The sequence below is a fragment of the Cnephaeus nilssonii genome (assembly GCF_951640355.1).
Source record: "Cnephaeus nilssonii genome assembly, chromosome: 1".
In the NCBI taxonomy this organism is placed as follows: Eukaryota; Metazoa; Chordata; class Mammalia; order Chiroptera; family Vespertilionidae; genus Cnephaeus; species Cnephaeus nilssonii.
Genome location: NC_137072.1, coordinates 84,707,886 through 84,727,635, shown reverse-complemented (window position 1 = coordinate 84,727,635; position 19,750 = coordinate 84,707,886). Strand labels below are relative to the sequence as shown.

At 35.7% G+C, this 19,750-nt stretch overlaps 1 protein-coding gene across 7 annotated transcripts in view; it reads left to right on the top strand.

The window, feature by feature from the left end:
- Positions 1-19,750, top strand: part of CEP135 (centrosomal protein 135) — a 71,182-nt gene that overhangs the window by 17,341 nt on the left and 34,091 nt on the right. For all 7 annotated transcript variants that reach the window (XR_013813428.1, XM_079768967.1, XM_079768963.1 and 4 more), the window contains 7 exons: positions 2,090-2,218; positions 3,693-3,908; positions 5,561-5,626; positions 8,949-9,087; positions 9,926-10,149; positions 13,859-14,011; positions 14,879-15,031. Coding sequence is in view for 6 of the 7 variants with exons in the window: in XM_079768967.1 (XP_079625093.1) it covers positions 2,090-2,218; positions 3,693-3,908; positions 5,561-5,626; positions 8,949-9,087; positions 9,926-10,149; positions 13,859-14,011; positions 14,879-15,031 (1,080 nt within the window). In the remaining variant the exon portion in view is untranslated. The remainder of the gene's footprint in view (positions 1-2,089; positions 2,219-3,692; positions 3,909-5,560; positions 5,627-8,948; positions 9,088-9,925; positions 10,150-13,858; positions 14,012-14,878; positions 15,032-19,750) is intronic.

Here is a 19,750-nt window from a genome sequence, read left to right as displayed (position 1 = left end):
TTTAGTCTTTCTTCCTCTGTTTTGGTCCCATTTCCTTTCTTTTCCTTAAGACCTTGCTTTAACTGATTATTCTTTCTTTACCAAACACTTACCTGACCATTTTATAATTATTAATTTTTTAATCGTCTTAACAGTCATATGAGAAGGTGCTATGATAGTCATCACTACCATCCCTTAAAAAAATCTTCTAACTACTCTCCATCTTGCTAATGCCTTATTCTTCTCCCTCATGTAAGCTTTTCTAAAGCATCTTACTCTTCTATGTCCACTTCTTTACTTCCTGCTCACTCCTTAACCTGTTGCAGTCTGGTTTCTGCCCCCCAACGCATACATTGGTCTGGTTAATGACACCAGTGACATTAATTGCTAGATCCAAAAGGACACTTTCACTCTTTATTTTCTTGACCCACTCTGTAGTATTTGCATTATTGATAATTTCTCGTTGAAACTCTTCTATGACTTCATTTTGTTTTTTAACCTCTTACAATTTCTTCTTTGCTTTTTTCCTCTACCCATTCCCTGAAATATTACTGTTTTCCAGGATTCTGACTTTGACCTCTTCTCCTGTTCCTGTATGTTTTCTCAGGTGGTCTCATGTTGATTTAAAATATTGTCTGTATGTTAATGATGCCCCCAAATTCTTTCATGCTTGAACCTGTCTTCTGAGCTCCAGACCCATATACCCAACTTAACACTGGGCATTTCCAGTTGGATAAAGGCTCTTCATACTCATATGCCTAGTCCAGAACTTATCATTTGCCTCAAATCTCTTTTTTTCCCTATGTTTCCTGCTTTGGTTGGTAGCCTCACCATCTGCCCAAGTCAACATTCTGTAGTCTTTCTAGATCCTGTTCTCTTCCTTCTACTCACCAAGTTTTGTCAGTTCTCCTGCCTAAGTACTCCTTAAACTTATTTGTTCTGCTAGACCCTGTTCTACTTTTTTATTTTAGGCCTTAATCATCTCTCATCCATTCTTATAGTAGGTTTCCCTGCCTCTGGCTTTATTCTTATCAAATCCATCCTTTAGTCCAGAGTAATCTTTCTCCTTGGCTAAGTATTCAATATTTATCATAATTAGTTTCTGCCTAATTCTTTGCACTCATCTCCAGTCATTAGTTTTCTTGTATATTACAGTCCAGTCATACTGAGCCATTTCTACTCCCTCCAACATACCATGTTGTTTTATACTTCTGTGTCACTGCCTGGAACATATACTCCTCCTCCTCTTCACAGCATCACTTATTATTACCATTTGAGCATATTTATTTCATAAGACCTTCACTAATTTCTATAGGTATGTGCATATCATAAAGAATAAATAAATTTATTCCCTTAACTACTCTGGTGCCATATACCTATTTCTTTTATTTTATCATTAAACAGCAAATTCCACAGCAACTATTAGTTCACTTGCTAGTGTTCCTTGTAAAGCGGTGTTCCTGAAAGTCAGGGACCATGTTTTATTTATCTTTCTATACCTAGAACTGTGCTCAATAATGGGTGAATAGACTGCTTAGTTTTTAATTTTTTTTTAAACCAAAGCTTGAAAGAGTGTGGGTTTTTCTAAATTCTTGCATGTAAGTGTGAATTCATAATTAATAGTGATTTTTTTTAATTATACATTTGTTTTCTAAATGATAGATAATTAAATTCACACAAAGTTCCTATCCTTTTCGATACGTTTCAGTAGCAATTCATTTTTATTTGTGTTTTATATTGTTTATTCTACATTTATTCCACCAGGCACTGAAGTAGTTCAGACTCAGTTTCAACAATTTCCTTTTATATAAACACTTCCTAATTTTGGAGAAGAGTAAACACCAAAAACTCAATTAGGAAGAATCTATTCATAGAAATAGTTATGAAAGCTATGTTGACAATTCTTATGTTGACATTATGTTTTTTATTTTTGCTCTACATATATTTATTTCATATCTCATAAAGAGTGGGTACATATATGTTATTCTCTTTTACACACTGTTCAACATAAGAAAAATGGAAATATAGCCAAATAAGTGTTTATTCAGTGTTAATCATTTTAGTTCAAAACAAGATTTTTTAAAATGATGTCATGACTTTATGTCTTCAGATTGAATTAAGAGAACGAGAGATAGAACGACTGTCCATTGCATTGGACGGTGGCCGCTCCTCTGATATCCTCTCTCTGGAGTCCAAAAATAAAACCAATGAAAAGATTATTGCTCATTTAAATATTCAGGTAATGACTTTTATTATTATTTTACTGAGTGTATAAACTTGTTTATAATGGTCCACGGGTTTGTAAAAGTGACAGTATTGTTCACTGAAGTATTATTTATAGTGGGAAATTTTTGATAGAGCCAGAGTATTCAGATATAGGGGGAAGCTATTGAAAAATCTTATTTGTAAAGAATATTTAATGAGGCAGGAATATATATACACCATAATGTTAAGTATTTAAAAGAAGAGAATAAACTGTAGATACAATGTGATCTTTAATTTGCTTTTGAAAAATGTATATGTGAACTCAGAGAGGGAAAACACTGGAAGAAAAGAAACCAAAATATACTAACAGTTTATCTTTGTGTGATGGGATAGTCTTCTTTATGATACTCTTTATTTAAAAAAATTTTATGACTGTATATTTCTTTTATGATGTAAAAAAGGATTTTAAAAAATAAGTACCAAAATTAAACTTGGGTTTTTAACTGCCTATGTAATGGATTCACTGTCATGCATTTGACCTGAAAGTGAAAAAAGTCCATAAAGCATGACACATGACCTTTAGAAATTTAGACATATCAATGCTGCCCGGGATGAACCAGAATAGAGGAAGGCACCAATATCAGCAGTAGCTCTCGAGTAATGCTGTTCAGTACACATATTTTATGAGCCATGTATGTAACATAAAATTTTCTAGTAGCCAGATTAAAGAAGTAAAAAGTAACAGGTGAGATTGATTTTAATAATGTATTAATCTCAATGTATCTAAAATATTTTTTCAATCTCTAATTCATGTTGTAAAATATATTTGAGGTATTGTACATTCTCTTTATATTTTTGTGCTGTCTTTGAAATCTTGTGTATATTTTATATTCATAGCACATCTCAGTTTGGACTAGCCACATTAAAAGTGCCCAGTAGCCACATGTGGATGCTGGTGGCCACTACGTTGGGTAGCACAGTCTAGAATAGTGATGGCGAACCTATGACACGCGTGTCAGCACTGACACGCGTAGCCATTTCTGATGACACGCAGCCGCTGAGGCGGCCGCATGCCGAGGATGAAACATTTGCGAAATAATGCTTTTTCCTCAAAGTGACACACTACCCGAGTTATGCTCAGTTTTTTGGCGAAGTTTGACACACCAAGCTCAAAAGGTTGCCCATCACTGGTCTAGAATAATATTATCATCTTAGTGATATTCTCGTCATAGTTTTAGAACTAGATGTTGGAAAATGGTCACACAAATTTTTTACTTGTCCTTTTCTTCCATGCTGGAAAATCTAAAGCCAATGACCATATATATTTTTATTAAGCCACATGTTATCAGTTTCGCAAATCAAAACAAAATGTTTGTGAATGTAAAATAGTTGTGGTTTTAAATTTTGTATTTTAAAAATATAGTATTTTTTGAAATATAATTTTGAAAGTTTAGTATTTAGGATAATTTTTCATTTCATATTTCTTACAAATTACAAATTCAATGTAGGTTGACTTTCTTCAGCAAGCTAATAAAGACCTGGAGAAGCATATACAAGACCTTATGGAAACCAAGGAAACAGTGACTACTGAAGTTGTTAATTTAAGTAACAAAAATGAAAAACTTTGCCAAGAATTAACTGAAATAGACCAGTTAGCACAGCAGTTGGAAAGACATAAAGAAGAAGTGCTTGAGACTGCGGATAAAGAACTTGGGGAAGCAAAGGTATGTCTACACTGTGGGAATGTTTCTTAATTCTCCTAGAATATATGAGCTTATGCCCTTTTGATATCCGATTCAGTTCTTTTGGTTGGTTTGTTTTGTAATTCATGTTTGTCTAAAGTGTTTATACTCTCTAAAAGCTTGCATTTGTTCTAGTTGTTTGTGTTTCTGAAGCACACCTGTATCTAAGATAGTTCTCTAGACTCCTATTTTTCTTCAAGATTTCTATCTGTCCTTTTATCTCTGCTTTGTGAGTGAACATCAAAAGTTTGTCATCTGTCATTTTGTGTTCGTAAACCCTTTAAAGGTTTTTAAAAAACAACACTATTTTTGTCCTTGCACATTTTTAAGTTGGTAGGTAATATTTTTCATCTTTAAATTTAAATAGATGCAAAGGATGTAATTTCATCTGTTGTAAATATTGATCTCTTAAAATAAAACTGTCACGTCATTCTTTTAAAGTAGCTGATAGAATCCAAATAAACCTTTCTTGAAATCCTCACAGAATTTTATCCTATGCTTGAATATCTTTTTATGATCACTCTATCAAAAGTCTCTGCAATAAAAAAAATACATAATGTGAAATAATTTATTTTTTAAAATGTCCTGTAACTATACGGTTCACAGTGTTAACATTTTCCTCTGAATGGTGTTATCATTCCACTTACTAGTAATCAGTAGATCAGTGTGACAGATGTCACAAATTTTGATAATACTTACTAAATATTAAGTAAAATTACTAAAATTTTATTGGAAATACATCTCTTAATAAGATATAATGGGAGAAAATAGTGCCTAAGGTTTTGGCCAGCCCCAACCAATGGTGAAAGACTGAAAGTTTTTTCGCTAAGATCAGAAACAAGGTAAGGATGCCCATTCTTACCACTTCTGTGCAACGTAGTACTGGAAATCCTAGCCAGAGCACTTAGGCAAGAAAAAGAAATAAAAGGCAGTACATGGGAAAGAAAGAAGTAAAATTATGTTTCCAGATGACATAATCATATATTTTAAAAACCCTAATGATTTTACACACACAAACAAAAATCACAGAACTAATAAGCAAATCCAGCAAAGTTGCAGGGTACAAAAGCAGTACACAAAAATCAGGTGAGTTTTGATACACGAATAATTAAAATTCAAAAAGGGAAATGAATAATCCCAATTACAATCGCATAAGAAAGAATAAAATACTTAGGAATAATCTTAACCAACAAAGTGAAAGACATATACACTAAAAACTATAAAATATTGTTGAAAGGAATTAAAACAGTTGTAGTACCAAGGTTCCAGGTTGGTAGTACCAGGTGGGAAGAAAACAAATAGGGTAAGAATATCAGGAAATGAGAATCCCATAAGTTGAATTCTAAAAACTAGGGTTCAAGGAAAGCCCTACAAATATATAGGCAAAAAAAGATTTTCAAGTGACCTTGTTTCAGCTGTTACAAATAGGTCCCTGTATTCAAGATGCCAAGAAATTAGAGAGAAGCCTCAACTATGCCTCCTCTTCGTTGTAATTGAGGCTAAGGGCTAAAGACTCAGATCACACTGGTGAGAGTGAGCATGGACTACTTGAAAAATGGCCTTATTTGTAATGTGACTTAGTGCTAAGTATTCTTGATTTTTAAGTATTTACCTAATAGGCTTTTTATTCCTAGAAAGAGATTAAAAGAAATATTTCTGAAATGAGGAATCTTGAAGAAACAATGGCAAAACTTCAGCTGGTAAGTACTTGTCATATTGAATTGTCAGAATTTTTGGTAAGAATATTTTTATGCTTTATTTTACATATATTTTAACTTAGATGTAATTTACACATTATAATATTCACTCTTTTAAGTGTATATTTTAGTGGTTTTAGTATAGTCACTAAGTAATGCAGACATCACTACTGTCTAATAACAGGGCATTTTCCTCTATTCAGTCCCTGAAACTAATAATCTACTTTTCTGTTTCTATCGATTTGCCTATCCTGGACAGTTTATATAAATGGTACCATATAATATGTGGCCTTTTGTGCCTGGCTCCTTTTATTTAGCACAATGTTTTCAAGATTCATGCTTACAGCATGCATCCATTGCTTCCTTTTTATGGCTGAGTAATATTCCACTTGTATGGATATATTTAGTTTGATTTATATTTTATAATTCCTTACTTTCATATGTGGTAGTTGGCAAATTAAATTCAAATAGTGAAATCTGTTAGGAATTTTATATTCTTTTAAATATTTCTTTACTTGTCAGTTTATAAATACTAAAACTAGAAATTGATAATTACTTGATAACATTGTTGACTTTTTTTTTAAATCATTATTGTTGAGAGTATTATAGACGTCTCCCTTTTCTCCCCCATTGCCCTGCTCCCCCCCTGTTCCTGCCCTGCCCCAGGCCTTCACCACCCTATTGTCTGTGTCCCTAGGTAATGCATATATGTATATAAGTTCTTTTTTTTTTTTTTATAAATGTATTTTTATTGATTTCAGAGAGGAAGGGAGAGGAACAGAGAGATAAAAACATCAAAGAGAATCATTGATCGGCTGCCTCCTGCACGCCCCCCATTGCCTGCCTGATCAACACTGCAACCCCGGGCATGTGTCCTTGACTGGAATTGAACCCTGGACCCTTTGGTCTGCAGGACAATGCTCTATCCACTGAGCCAAACCAGCCAGGACTACATATAAGTTCTTTGGTTAATCTCTTCCCGCACCCCCCCACCCCCACCTTCCTTCTGACATTCATCAGTCTGTTCCATATTTCCATGCCTCTGGTTCTATTTTATTCATCAGTTTATTTTGTTCATTAGATTCTTTGTTCATTTATTTTGATTTTTAGATTCAATTGTTGATAGATAGGTATTTATTATCATTTCATTGTTCATATTTTTTATTTATTTATTTTTCTTTTTCCTCTTCAAGAATACCCTTCAACATTTCATGTAATACTGGTTTGGTGGTGATGAACTCCTTTAGGTTTTTCTTGTCTGTGAAGCTCTTTATCTGACCTTCAATTCTAAATGAGAGCTTTTCTGGGTAAAATAATCTTGGTTGTAGGTCCTTGTTATTCATCACTTTGAATATTTCTTGCCATTCCCTTCTGGCCTGCAAAGTTTTTATTGAAAAATTAGCTGATAGTCATATGGGTGCTGTTGACTTTTATTAAAAGCACTCAGTCCTCTTAATAGTTTGCCCAGCTATACTATTTGTTCTGGTAGTCTTCAAATCATAATAACAGTAATCATTCCAGCATAAGTCTAGACATAGAATATTATTCTATACTAGAGGACCGGTGCATGAAATTCATACATGGGGGAGGGAGGGAAGGAGGGTCCATCAGCCCGGCCTGCACCCTTGCATTCCGGGATCCCTCAGGGGATGTCCGACTGCCTGTCGATTGCCCCTAACTATCTGCCTGCCTGATTGCCCCTAACCACTTGCCTGCCCGATCACCCCTAACTGCTTGCCTGCCTGCCTGATCACCTCTAACCACCTCTGCCTGCCTGCCTGATCGCCCTTAACTGCTTGCCTGCCTGTCTAATCACCTCTAACCATGCCTGCCTGATCGCCCCTAACCACCTCTATCTCGGCCCCTTTCTCCACGGCTTCATTTGGAAGGATGTCTGGAAGGTTGTTCAGCTGTTCGGTCTAATTAGCATATTACGCTTTTATTATTATAGATAGTCTAGAACTGACAGAACTTGCTAACAGGCAGAAATTCCTGGGTGGTCATCCAAAAGGTTATTGAGGATTTTGTTAATAGCCTGTTAAATTGAATGAGTATCTATTGGAAAAAACGACTAATACTAATTTCCAGATTTTCTTGTTATGTAAACTCTTTATATAGTCTAATGCAGTGGTCGCCATCCTTTCGGACCTCATGGACCACCGGTTGGTGATCGCTGGTCTAGAGTGCAGTGTTGTAAGGCACATTTGAAAATGAAGCCATTGTGACACGCTGGCACATAATAGGTGCTCAAATACTTGTGATTTTTATATACTCACTATGGACAACATATCACAATGGCTTCCTTTTTATTCAACTGTAGGTTTTCAATTCAGTTCAATATTGAATAATTGAATTAGCTAAACCTGTTAACTGTTGTTCACTCTTGAGTCTTAGAGATATTGTAAATTTCTCCCATGAGCTCAATAAACAGAAAGTAGACAAACATCTGTAATATTTGATGATGTCTTTACATTGTAAAACCCGATGTTAGCTCTGTGATGGCAGGTACTTTTGCTGTTTGTTTGCTGCTGTTTGTATGCGCCCTATAAACAGTTGAATGTGATTCAGAGTGCTTGTCTCAGAACTATGGCCATTTTTAGCCAGTGTTGGCTGACAGTAAGATGTTGCTATAATTACTCTCTGACCTGTCTTATCTTTTCTATTAGTGCCATATTTTATGTATTTTTAAAATAAGTGTTAATATCTATAGCTAACATTTATTAAGCAATTGCCATGTGCTGGACACTGTGCAGAGTGCTTCACATCCATAGACAGTTCTCACCAGTGAATCCGCAGTGTCTTGTTACTGGTCCTATCCCCATTGTGCAGGTGAGGCTGAGAGAATAAGCAAGCTAGTTGTAGACACCTATGGTAGTCTTGAACTCTAGGTCTTTCTCCTGCCCTCCTTTAAAAATAAAAAACATTAAAAATTTTTATTGCACAGTACATATTTATTTTTTAAGATATGGGACAGAGCACTATTAGCATTTAGGTTTTATGTTGTTTTTAGCCACAATTGATAATTACTAGTAACTTTTAGTTGAAACCATATATTTGACTAAAAGTGTTTATGTATGTATGTATGTATGTATGTATGTATGTATGAATGTGAGTTACTGTTAAATAAACATGCTTTTAAATATATATATTTTAGTCCTTGCCTAAGGACTAAGTTAGTTGGAGCATTGTCCCGTATACCCAAAGGTGGCTAAGTTAGTTGGAGCATTGTCCTGTATACCCAAAGGTTGTGGGTTCAATCCCTAGTCGGTGCTATAATATTTTCTAAAGTTGTTTGAAATCTTAATTATAGTATTAAAATTTGCAGGAATTAAACTTATGCCATAAAGAAAAAGAGAGACTGAGTGATGAGCTCCTTATAAGATCAGACTTGGAAACTGTTGTTCATCAGCTTGAACAAGAAAAGCAAAGACTTAGCAAAAAAATGGAAAGTTTTGGAGTTACAGGTAAAATATAAAATGTTGGTAACTTAAAAAGTGATTGTGATTTCCTCTTGATGTATTATTTTTCTTAGGAGATGATCTTTCATTCATTCAATAGATACTTTTAAAGAGTGCTTGCTGTATAACAGAATCCATGCTCGATACTGTAGGTACAATAGAATATCACTCTCCCTCAAGGACCTTGCAGAATTCTTTTTATTTTGACTAGTTAGTATAGGAAACCCTGCTTGAATAGTTTCCAGTAGAATTCTATTCTTCTTTGAGGCAGAACAGTCATAGAATTTACTAAGACTAAGGGGAAGATTATTCTAAAAGTGAAAAATTAAAGAACAGAATCTTTGTAAGGAAATGCAGTTGTATCTCCTGAAGTACACACACACACACACACACACACACACACACACACACGAAATAGGCTACCTTTCTGCCAGGTACCAGCCCTAAATGCAGTTTTTTTAAGGAACGTGTAAGAATTCATATATTCATTTATTCATTCATTAGACTAATGTTTATGAGCCTGCTATGTGCCAGGTTCTGTTTTGGGTACTGGCATATACGATGGTAAACAAGATACACGAGGTCCCTGCTCTTGTGGAGTCTTTGTTCTAGTTAGTGAGACAGACTAGTATTTGTTTCTCTAACTAATAGCACATAAATAATGAGGTTAATTTTTCTCCTTTCCTCTCAATATTTACTTCTTTGATATCTAGCAGTTATAGGTGATATACAAAACAGTTAATAATTTTTAGTAGCTTGCATTTCAAACATTATTGATATATTTATTTGGCTAGTTACACATTTTAAATGCAACTTTTAATATTTAATTATGTTCTTTTTTCAGAAAGAGAACTTACTTTGGAAGTTGAGAGGATGAGGCTAGAGCATGGAATAAAACGTCGAGACAAGTCACCTTCTCGTTTAGATACATTTCTGAAAGGTATAGAAGAAGAACGAGATTTTTATAAGAAAGAGCTAGAAAGACTCCAGCATATAATACAGAGAAGATCTTGCTCTACAAATTATTCTGCACATGAAAAACCTTCAACATTTAAAATGCTAGAAAAGGTAATATCTCTTTATCAGAGTAATTGATAAGGCAAGAGAGTATCTTTTTGAACAAACTTCTGGTTTATTACTGTATTAAGTATAACATTATTAAATATTAAATTATCATTTAATTCAAAATTGCTTTTTAAAATTTTTAATTTTGATTTTTGTTTTCTTCCATCACCTATACTATTGAAACACTGCATTAATTAGGGAAGCTACTTACGAACAAAGCGTGATATGCTGATTCCTGGAAAAAATGGAAATACAATATGAATAGCTCATTACATATATGGGAAAAGTGTAAGGGCATCTGGGCTTCCAGAAACTGGAACCAGGAACTCATGCCACTGGACATTTCTTCTCTTTCTAACCTTTACTTTCAGTATCAGCTGCATTTACTCTCAGAGCAGAGTGGCTTTGTCCACATGGCGGGCAACATGGCTTCATGCCGTTCCCTGCCTTGGACTAGTCAGAAAGGTGGATCACACTGTACAGACCAGGCATCTTCCACGTTAATCACACAACAGGAGAAAGTAGTAAGTCCAAGTGGGTGCCAGGCAGATCATCCTATTAACACTACAACCACGTTCATAAGGTGGTAGTCTAAAGATGTATATTAGGTAAAGCTAATCATGAGAGCTTAAACCACAGTGTCTGTTTTAGATCTTAATTATTTTCAATGTTTTATGAGTATGTGAATTCTTTTTTTTTTTAATATATTGATTTTTTACAGAGAGAGGAAGGGAGAGGGATAGAGAGTTAGAAACATTGATGAGAGAGAAACATCGATCAGCTGCCTCCTGCACACTCCCTGCTGGGGATGTGCCCGCAACCAAGGTACATGCCCTTGACCGGAATCGAACCTGGGACCGTTGAGTCCGCAGGCCGACACTCTATGCACTGAGCCAAACCGGTTAGGGAAAGTATGTGAATTCTTTAGATTTTTCTTTATTTTTTAAGCTTTGGAGCTATAGGAGTCCCATAGACTTGTATTACCCTAAAATTACTACACTCTAGATAAATTAGGAAAAGTTAGGAGTGAAGTCATTCAAACTCAAAACATTTGATTTCAGACTTGGCTGAATTGGCCAGGTCTATCATCTTTTTCCTAAAGATCCTGTCAATTGTCAAGTGGTTTTGAGATTAGACTTCAGCTTTTGACCTCATTGGCCAATGACTGAATTTGATTTACAGGTGTTAGTATACGCACTATTTTATGTTATCTATTATAAGCAGAATGAATTAGTGGAAAAATACAATTTGAATTAATTTATGTCATTGAGTCCTTTTTAAATCCCCATTTGTACATAAGGCTCCTGAAAAATAAACTACTGAATTGACCCCCTTCATTGTGTTTGAGAATCTTTCACAAAAATTGGTTGATTGAGTTAAGTATTTATTAAATAGAACTGAGTAGATAATGATTTTAAAGCTTTTAACCTAAATATTCCATTCAGTTGCTTAGTGTGATTCACAACTGAAAGACATGAGAGATTATGGTAAGGTACTGGTAAAATCAGGTGAGACTTTTTTTCCCTTCAACTTATTTACTGTCTTGAAATATTCTAATGTTACCCGACATGGATAAATAATTTACTTTTCAAAGTTTAGGAGTTGAGGTGTTCAGAGCATTTTAGAGTCGCAATAGTAAGTTGGAGGCATGATAGGGAAGTGGGTATGTACACTATTGAAACGGGTGGAGTGTAAGACAGTTGTGAGTGCTGGGAACTTCGGAGTGCAGCCCCACTCTAGTTCCCAGGAGTCTCAACTGTAAGTTTTCAATCCCTGCTTTATTGGGAAATTTAGGCACTGTTTCTTTGGATTACAGTAAATCAGAAAAAATACTGACATTTTAAAAATCAGTGATCTTTGTCAACAGTACCTTTGTTGATTCTCTGTTGTCTATATACAGGGGGGACACTGTTCCCATTCACCATGGTTCCAAATGCAAGTTTTGAGTATAGTGTAGTGGACAGTGCTTTGAAGTTAGAGACCTGATAAAAGTTCTAACTCCACAAAATGGCTTTATGAACTTGGACGAGTTGCCTGACTTCATGGAACTCCGGTTTTGTCATTTGCAAAGTTAGGACAGTAACTAAAATCTCTTGTAAAGATTATATGAGGTAATTTGCATAAGGGTCTAGCATAAAATATAGTTCCTAATGTTTCATTTCCTCACTGTTTGCTGGTTCAAAGCAAATCGGGTATAGGTCGAAAGTCACGTTCAGTTCAACAGATATATACTGAGGCTCTAGATATACAAGGTAAAGACATAGTTCTTATCCTCATAACCTTGAGCACTCTGCACGTGCATGTGTATGTGTGTGTGCGTGTGTGTGTCGAAAACAATGGAGTGATAAAAGGGAGTTAACAATTATATATTAACACAAATATAAATGTGTGTTGATGAAGAAAGAATACAGGAAAGATTCAGAAGGCTGTGAGAGTATATAGAGGAGATCTAAATTAGATTGGAGAATTTGGAAGGACTCCTTAGAGAAAGTGACATTTAAGCTGAGATGTAGACAATAATGAAAATACACTGTCAAATCCTTTTTCACTCAATGCTTCTTTTCTGATCTCTGAGATATTTTTATTTAGGTTACAGATTTTCTTCTATAGTTATTTAAGTCTTGAGTCCTCAAATCCTAATCTGCTTTTGTCCTGTAAGACATTTTATCCTTTAAGGTGTACAAATAGCTGACCTCATCCATCATGCTTTGATTTTGCTTATTTAAGTAAGAGGATAACTCATTTCCGAGTTGCAGGTGAGGGGTACCTCACAGATATCTACTATTTACCAACTCCACATTGTACATGGTATGTGCACAGTAGATACTCAGTAACATAGATCAGGATGCTTTTCAGTGTATCAAATGATCAGATTATCCCTATTTAGGGCTTCTGATGTAGTCCCAAGTCTATGTTTACTATCTTTGTTTTCCACGATTTCTGTAAAGATAGTGGATCTTTTGAATTGTACTGGAATAATGGGTATAATCTTTTTTTAAATGTTGGAAGTAGTTGCTTAATGTACATATACACCTTGGTAGAAATATTTATATTTATCTGATTGCAAAGATAGACCTAACATTGGTGTACAGCTGGGACAATTGGGAGTTAGTGTGTGTGAGACATTGATCTTAGATTTTCACAGAAACACTGAGGAATTTTCTAGCCTATTTTAGTTCCTTGCACTGGGTGAGCAGGCACACAGTGCTTTCTGGTCCTTGCCCTGGAGAGGTCCCCCACAATTAACATGTACCAGAGTCAACTGGAAGGCTTGGTAAACTAGTTCCTGGGCCTTGTGTCCTGCGTTTCTGATTAAGTAGGTCTGGTTTGGGCCCCAAAACTTGCATGTCTAACAAGTTCCTAGATGCTGCTGATACTTCTGGTCTGAGGATTATACTTTAGTTACCACCACTATAAATAACTCCAGGAGAATGACAGTTGAAGCATTGGATAAGATCTGATCAAATAGTATCATTGGCAACTGGGTCTCTTCCTGGGAACTTGAAGACCATGAAATTTGCCCAAATACTGCCAACACTTCTATCTCCTATCCTTAAAGATTAAAAATCATGTTCCTTAATTACATTAAAGGAACTTGTGGTTTTTTTGTCTGTTAGCATCTTTCAGTCAATCTTACCACCAGCACCCTTGTGACAACCTTGTGGTGATAATTATAACACATGATAACTTCTGTTTTTAAATTATGTTTCAGGGTGATTACAATTCTGAAATTCATCTGATCACAAGAGAAAGAGATGAACTTCAACATATGCTGGAAAGATTTGAGAAACATATGGAGGATATACAGGCCAATGTTAAATTATTGACAGCAGAAAGAGATAAACTAAGTGTTTTATATCATGAAGTAAGAACTTTTTATAATTAAGCCAACAGATTACACAGAAATAGTTAACTATAGTGGAACCACCAGTGTATGTTCCTTAAATTATTATAATATATGAACCTTGTGGTATTTCTTCATAATTAGAATTGTAAGTAGTAGTTTCTACTGTGTTCCTGTTCCTAAAGCAAAGATTTCTATTATTTTTCATATTTACTCTTCCTCTTTTCTCGCCTCTCTGTCAGGTCACTTAGAGATAATCTACTTCTAGACTGACTCTGAGTCAAGTTAATCCTTGAGATCCAGACATATTGGGATATGTTTGTCAAACAGTGGGTAGCAGCCATTATTGGGACTAATTAGATATTAAGGACTTAGGCCCTAATGAGGAAACTTTAGGGAAGAGGGAATCTATACAGCTTGGCCCAGTTACAAAGCCTCAGTTGTCAGAGGCCAAGTGAGTCTGAGCAAAGCATGGTATCTATTACCTAAATTTATTCCCATATCAATCTCCCATGAAATCCTGCTACTTCAAGATGGGGAGAAGGACATGCAAGTTAAAAGGTCAATTTGTAAAGTAGTTTTCTCTTTTGGAACTTTCTTAGGATTCTGCAGTACAAATTGATCCATTGGCTTAGATTTCTGCTTTCTTGGGTCTGTTTAATTAATTACTAGTTATCCATCTGCTAACTGGTTTCTAAAATTTTGTGCCTGGCACTTCCCTCCATCTCCTTGTCTTCTTCTTCTTATTTCTTTAATCCTTTTACTCTCATTTTCTAGGGGTTTGGAAAGAGAGCAAAGGTAGCATGTGTTTAGTTTGCCCCCCCCCTTTTTTTTTTAACTGGGAGCGTATCCAGAGTGTTTTTTATTTATATCTTTTAATTCTTTAAGGCTCAGGAAGAATTATCTTCACTAAGACAAGAATCCACCCAAAGCACAGTCTCCCATAATGTTGTTAGTCTGATGGAAAAGGAAAAAGAAGTTGCAATATCTGATTTAAGAAGGGTTATAGCAGAAAAGGAAGCTTTAAAGGACAAGTTAAAAGTAAGTAATATGATTGACTTATTTTTGAAAGGCAATTTATTGAGAAAAAAGGAGGTCTTTCTATATGTTTTTCTGTGAAGTGACTATTTAGAATGTACAACTAGATCAGGGAATGTATAACTAGAATGTACAACTAAATTCAAACAATGTTTTTGTATGGCCTTAGAGCTAAGAATGGTGTTTACATTTTTAAATCATTGGAAAGTTATCAAAAGAAGAAAATTTTATGACAACTGAAATTTTTGAAATTCAAATTTCATTATTGGTAAATGTTGTTAGAATACGGTGCTCATTCATTTGCATGTTCTATGTGGCCTTTTTTTTTCTGCAATGGCAGAATTTAGTAATTACAACAGAAACTATGTTTCTGGTTCATAAGGATGAAAATACTTATCTGGTTCTTTATAGAAGACTAGAGGCCCAGTGCACGAAATTCGTGCATGGGTAGGGTCCCTAGGCTTGGCCCCCGATCAGGGCCGATCAGGTTCCCTGCCTCCCTGCCTCCTCCTTCCCTCGCCTCCCGTGCACCGGCCTCCCTGCTTCCTTCTTCCCTCACTCCCTAGGTGCCTTGCCACCGCCCCTGGTTACCTGCCATGTTCTGCGCCACCCCCTGGTGCTCAGTGCACATCATATCGAGTGATCAAACTCCCGAGGAGGCACTTTGCATATTAGCCTTTTATATATATCGATAATTAATTTCTGACTTCAATAGGCGGTTTCTTACATGGAAGGATATTATCTTCTTTTAGTAACACAATTTTATTGAGATAGTCACATACCATACAATTCACCCATTTCACGTGTTTTTTTAGTGTATTCACACATTTGTTAAACCATCACCTCAATCAGTTTTAGAGCATTTTCATTATCTCAAAAGAAACCATGTATCCATTATCAGCTGCTCTCCATTTCCCCCATCCTCCTCAGTCAGAGGCAACCACTAATCCAATTTCTGTCTCAAATAGATTTGCCTACTCTAGGCATTTCATATAAATTGAATCATTCAGTATTCGGTATTTATGTCTGGCTTCTCTCATTTAGCATAATGTTTTCAAGATTCATTCATGTTGTAGTATGTATCTCAATACTTTATTCTTTTTTATTCCATCATATAGATGGACAACATTTTGTTTTATCATTTGCATGGTTTTTGGCTATAAAGAATAATGGTGCCATGAATATTCCTGTACAACTTTTTATGTGGATGTATGTTTTCACTTTTCTTTGGTATATACCTAGGTTCATTTGATGACTACATTTAACCATATTAATAATTGCCAGGCTGTTTTCCAAAGCAGCTGTACCATTTATATTCCCACCAACAGTGTATACACATCCTTAACAACACTGTTACTGTCTGCCTTTTTTTATTATTATTATGCTGCTGGTTAGTATTATCTATTGTGGTTTTATTTTGCATTTTCCTGATGGCTAATGATATTGATCATCTTTCCATGTGCTTACTTGGCCATTTGTATATCTTTTTTTGGAGAAATGTCAATTTAGATCATCCTTTGCACTTTTTTAGATTGGGTTATTTGTCTCATTATTATTAAGTTATAAGAGTACTTTATATATTATCAATAAAATCCCCTTTATCAGATATGATTTACAAATACTTTCACCCATTCTGTGTGTTATCTTTTAATTTTCTTAATGTATTCATTGAAGCACAAAAAATTTTTAACTTTGAGGAAGTCCAATTTATTTTTGTTGTTGTTTATGTTTTTTGATGTCATATCTAGGGGCAGTCTTATAATTCCTTATATAATATGTTAATATATATAAAGCAAGTACTCAGCACATAATAAGAACTCAGTATTAACTGTTAATGTTACTATTATGGTTTACTTCCAAAAATATGTTATTGAATTAATGTTTAGAAATTAGCTAAAATTAGGGAATAAGCACATTTAAGCATTATTAGGGTAGTCTCTATATCAGAAAATTGCAGTTAAAGATTTAACCTGAAAGAATATTTTCAATTTGCATCTTTTGGAATACTGCCTTACCCAAGTAATCCTATATAATAAAAGCCTAATATGCTAAGTGTCCAGTCGTCTGGTCGGCCATTCAGCTAATCAAAGCATAATATGCTAATGATATGCTAAGGCCGCTCAACCGCTTGCTATGATGTGCACTGACCACCAGAGGGCAAACAGTCGACTGGCCAACCAGTTGCTATGATGTGCACTGACCACCAGGGGGTAGATGCTTCGACCAGTAGGTTAGCTTGCTGCTGGGGTTCAGTTGATCGGGACTGAGCAAGATGGGCTGGACATGCCCTAGAGCCCTCCTGCAGTCCCTCCCCAGCCCCGATCGTTCACTGGTGGGGTCCCTAGGCCTGGCCTGCACCCTCTCGCAATCCAGAACCCCTCAGGGGATGTCAGAGAGCTGGTTTCGGCTCGATCCCACAGGCCAGGCCGAGGGACCCCCACTGGTGCACGAATTTGTGCACCAGGCCTCTAGTTTCTTATAAGAATAAGTATTAAAATGACCAAATGGGAAACTTATATGCAACATGACAGTTTTTAGTAAAAGCTACTGATTTATCCTTTTCCAAATCTGTTGAAGTGACCAAGGAATATAAAAATAGGATTTAAAAACTGCAATAGTGCCCTAGCCGGTTTGGCTCAGTTGATAGAGTGTCGGCCTGCGGACTGAAGGGTCCCAGGTTCGATTCCAGCCAAGGGCACATGCCTGGGTTGCGTGCTTGATCCCCAGTAGGGGGCATGCAGGAGGCAGCTGATCAATGATTCTTTCTCATCATTGATGTTTCTATCTCTCCCTCTCCCTTCCTCTCTGAAATCAATAAAGAAATATATATATTAAAAAAAAAAAACTACAATAGTACTGAAAACTCGGGAAAAGTGACATTCATATTACCAGAATCTTTCTGGATAGTAGGAGCCAGGATTTGTGAGTTTACAACAGATCTTTTACTTAAAAACTGAATTAATCATCTCAATCCTTAAGCCTGCTCTAATAGTTTTCTGTTATGCCACTATCCACCCAGTTGTCAAACCCAGGCATTCACTGACTCTTCCCTCCCTGAAAGCTCATCTCTCTCAATCACCAAGTCTTATCAATGCTACCTCTTAAATAATATTTAACATTTATTTAGTCCTTTTCATGTGTGGAGGCTCTGTGCTCAGTGCTTTTACATGGACTTTTTCAGTAAATCTTGACAGTTGCCTTTTCAGATAGGTAATCCTTACAGATGTGGTCTATGAATTACAGTGAGTTTTATAATTTGCCCAAGATCACCTACCTATGAAGTCACAAGGAGTCTGAGGTCACATGAGTTTCTCTTGAATCTATCTAGTTCTTTCCATTCCCTTGCTACCATCCTGTTTTGGCCATTATTCTCAAGTGCATTAGGGTATTTATTAGATGGCTCACAAATCTATGTTTCAAACTAAAGTCAGAGTCATCTTTCAAAGATGTGTATATCCAGTCACGTCACTTCCCATTTAAAATCCATGAACTGTTTTCAAGGATTTCAGTGATTGACCTTTGCCTACTTCAGGATCTAGCTTTTCCCCCCAAATTCATGTCCCTCTTTTCCCCATTGCTCATTTTCTCCACTCCAGGTTTAATGGACTTTTCTTGCCCCAACTTTCTACATAGGCTATTGAAAAATGCCTTTCAATTCCCTTAACTGGCTAATTTCTATGTATTCATTCTTTAGAGCCAGGTTAAATATCACTTCCTCACACAGGAAATGAACCCTAGACTCTAGATTCCCTTTCAGTATGTTGCCATTAAGTTCCTTTTTTAGAAGAATGGATATGGTTTTTATTCTAGTATCTTTTAAAGGTTTGTCTTTTCTACTAGCCTATAGTATCTATGACATCAAGACTTCATACCTTGTACTCACTACTATATTTTTAATATCTTACTCAGTGCTTGTATATAGTATGTACTCAATAGTGGTTGAATGATTTAATAAATGAAAAAAATGCATACAGCACAGTGACTTTTTAATCCTCACCCGAGGATATTTTTTCCATTGCTTTTTAGAGACAGTGGGAGGGAGAGAAGAAGAGAGGGATAGGGAATAGGAGAGAGAGAGAGAAACATGGATGTTGAAGAGATACATCGATTGGTTGCCTCCCGTAGGCATCTGAGCAGTGCTGGGGATCAAACCTGCAACCTGAGTACACACCCTTGACCAGGAATCGAACTCGCGAACCTTTGGTTCTAGGGCTGACACTCCCTCCACTGAGCAACACCAGCCAGGGCCACAGTGACTTTTTCAACCAAATATATAATCAAACACCAGATGTCTACTTATTTTTAATGAATAGCATGGATAGAAGTATGAATCACACTAGAAAAATTCTCAGAAAACACCAACTTATATTACTTGTCCTAGACTTAGCATCAGCAAGAATTGGATAAGATAATATAACCCCCAAAATAGCACTTGTTTTTACTGTTGACCAGCCCATTCTGGAAACTAGTGGCTTGCATAGTCCTGTAGTATTCTGTTTCCTGTCTGTCTCTGATCTCATTTTTATTTCCCTTATACTCTGTTCTCAGGACATAGTCCTGAATATACTTAACCTGCTGTGTTTTTTCCCTTTATGGTTATGCTAATGAATCAATCTATATAAATTTTTAGAAATGAATTTATGCCAATCTGTGTCTTCTGTTAAAATCACACATGGAGGTATAGTGTTACTGTTTTTTTCAACCAAAAGCATCGTGTGTTTT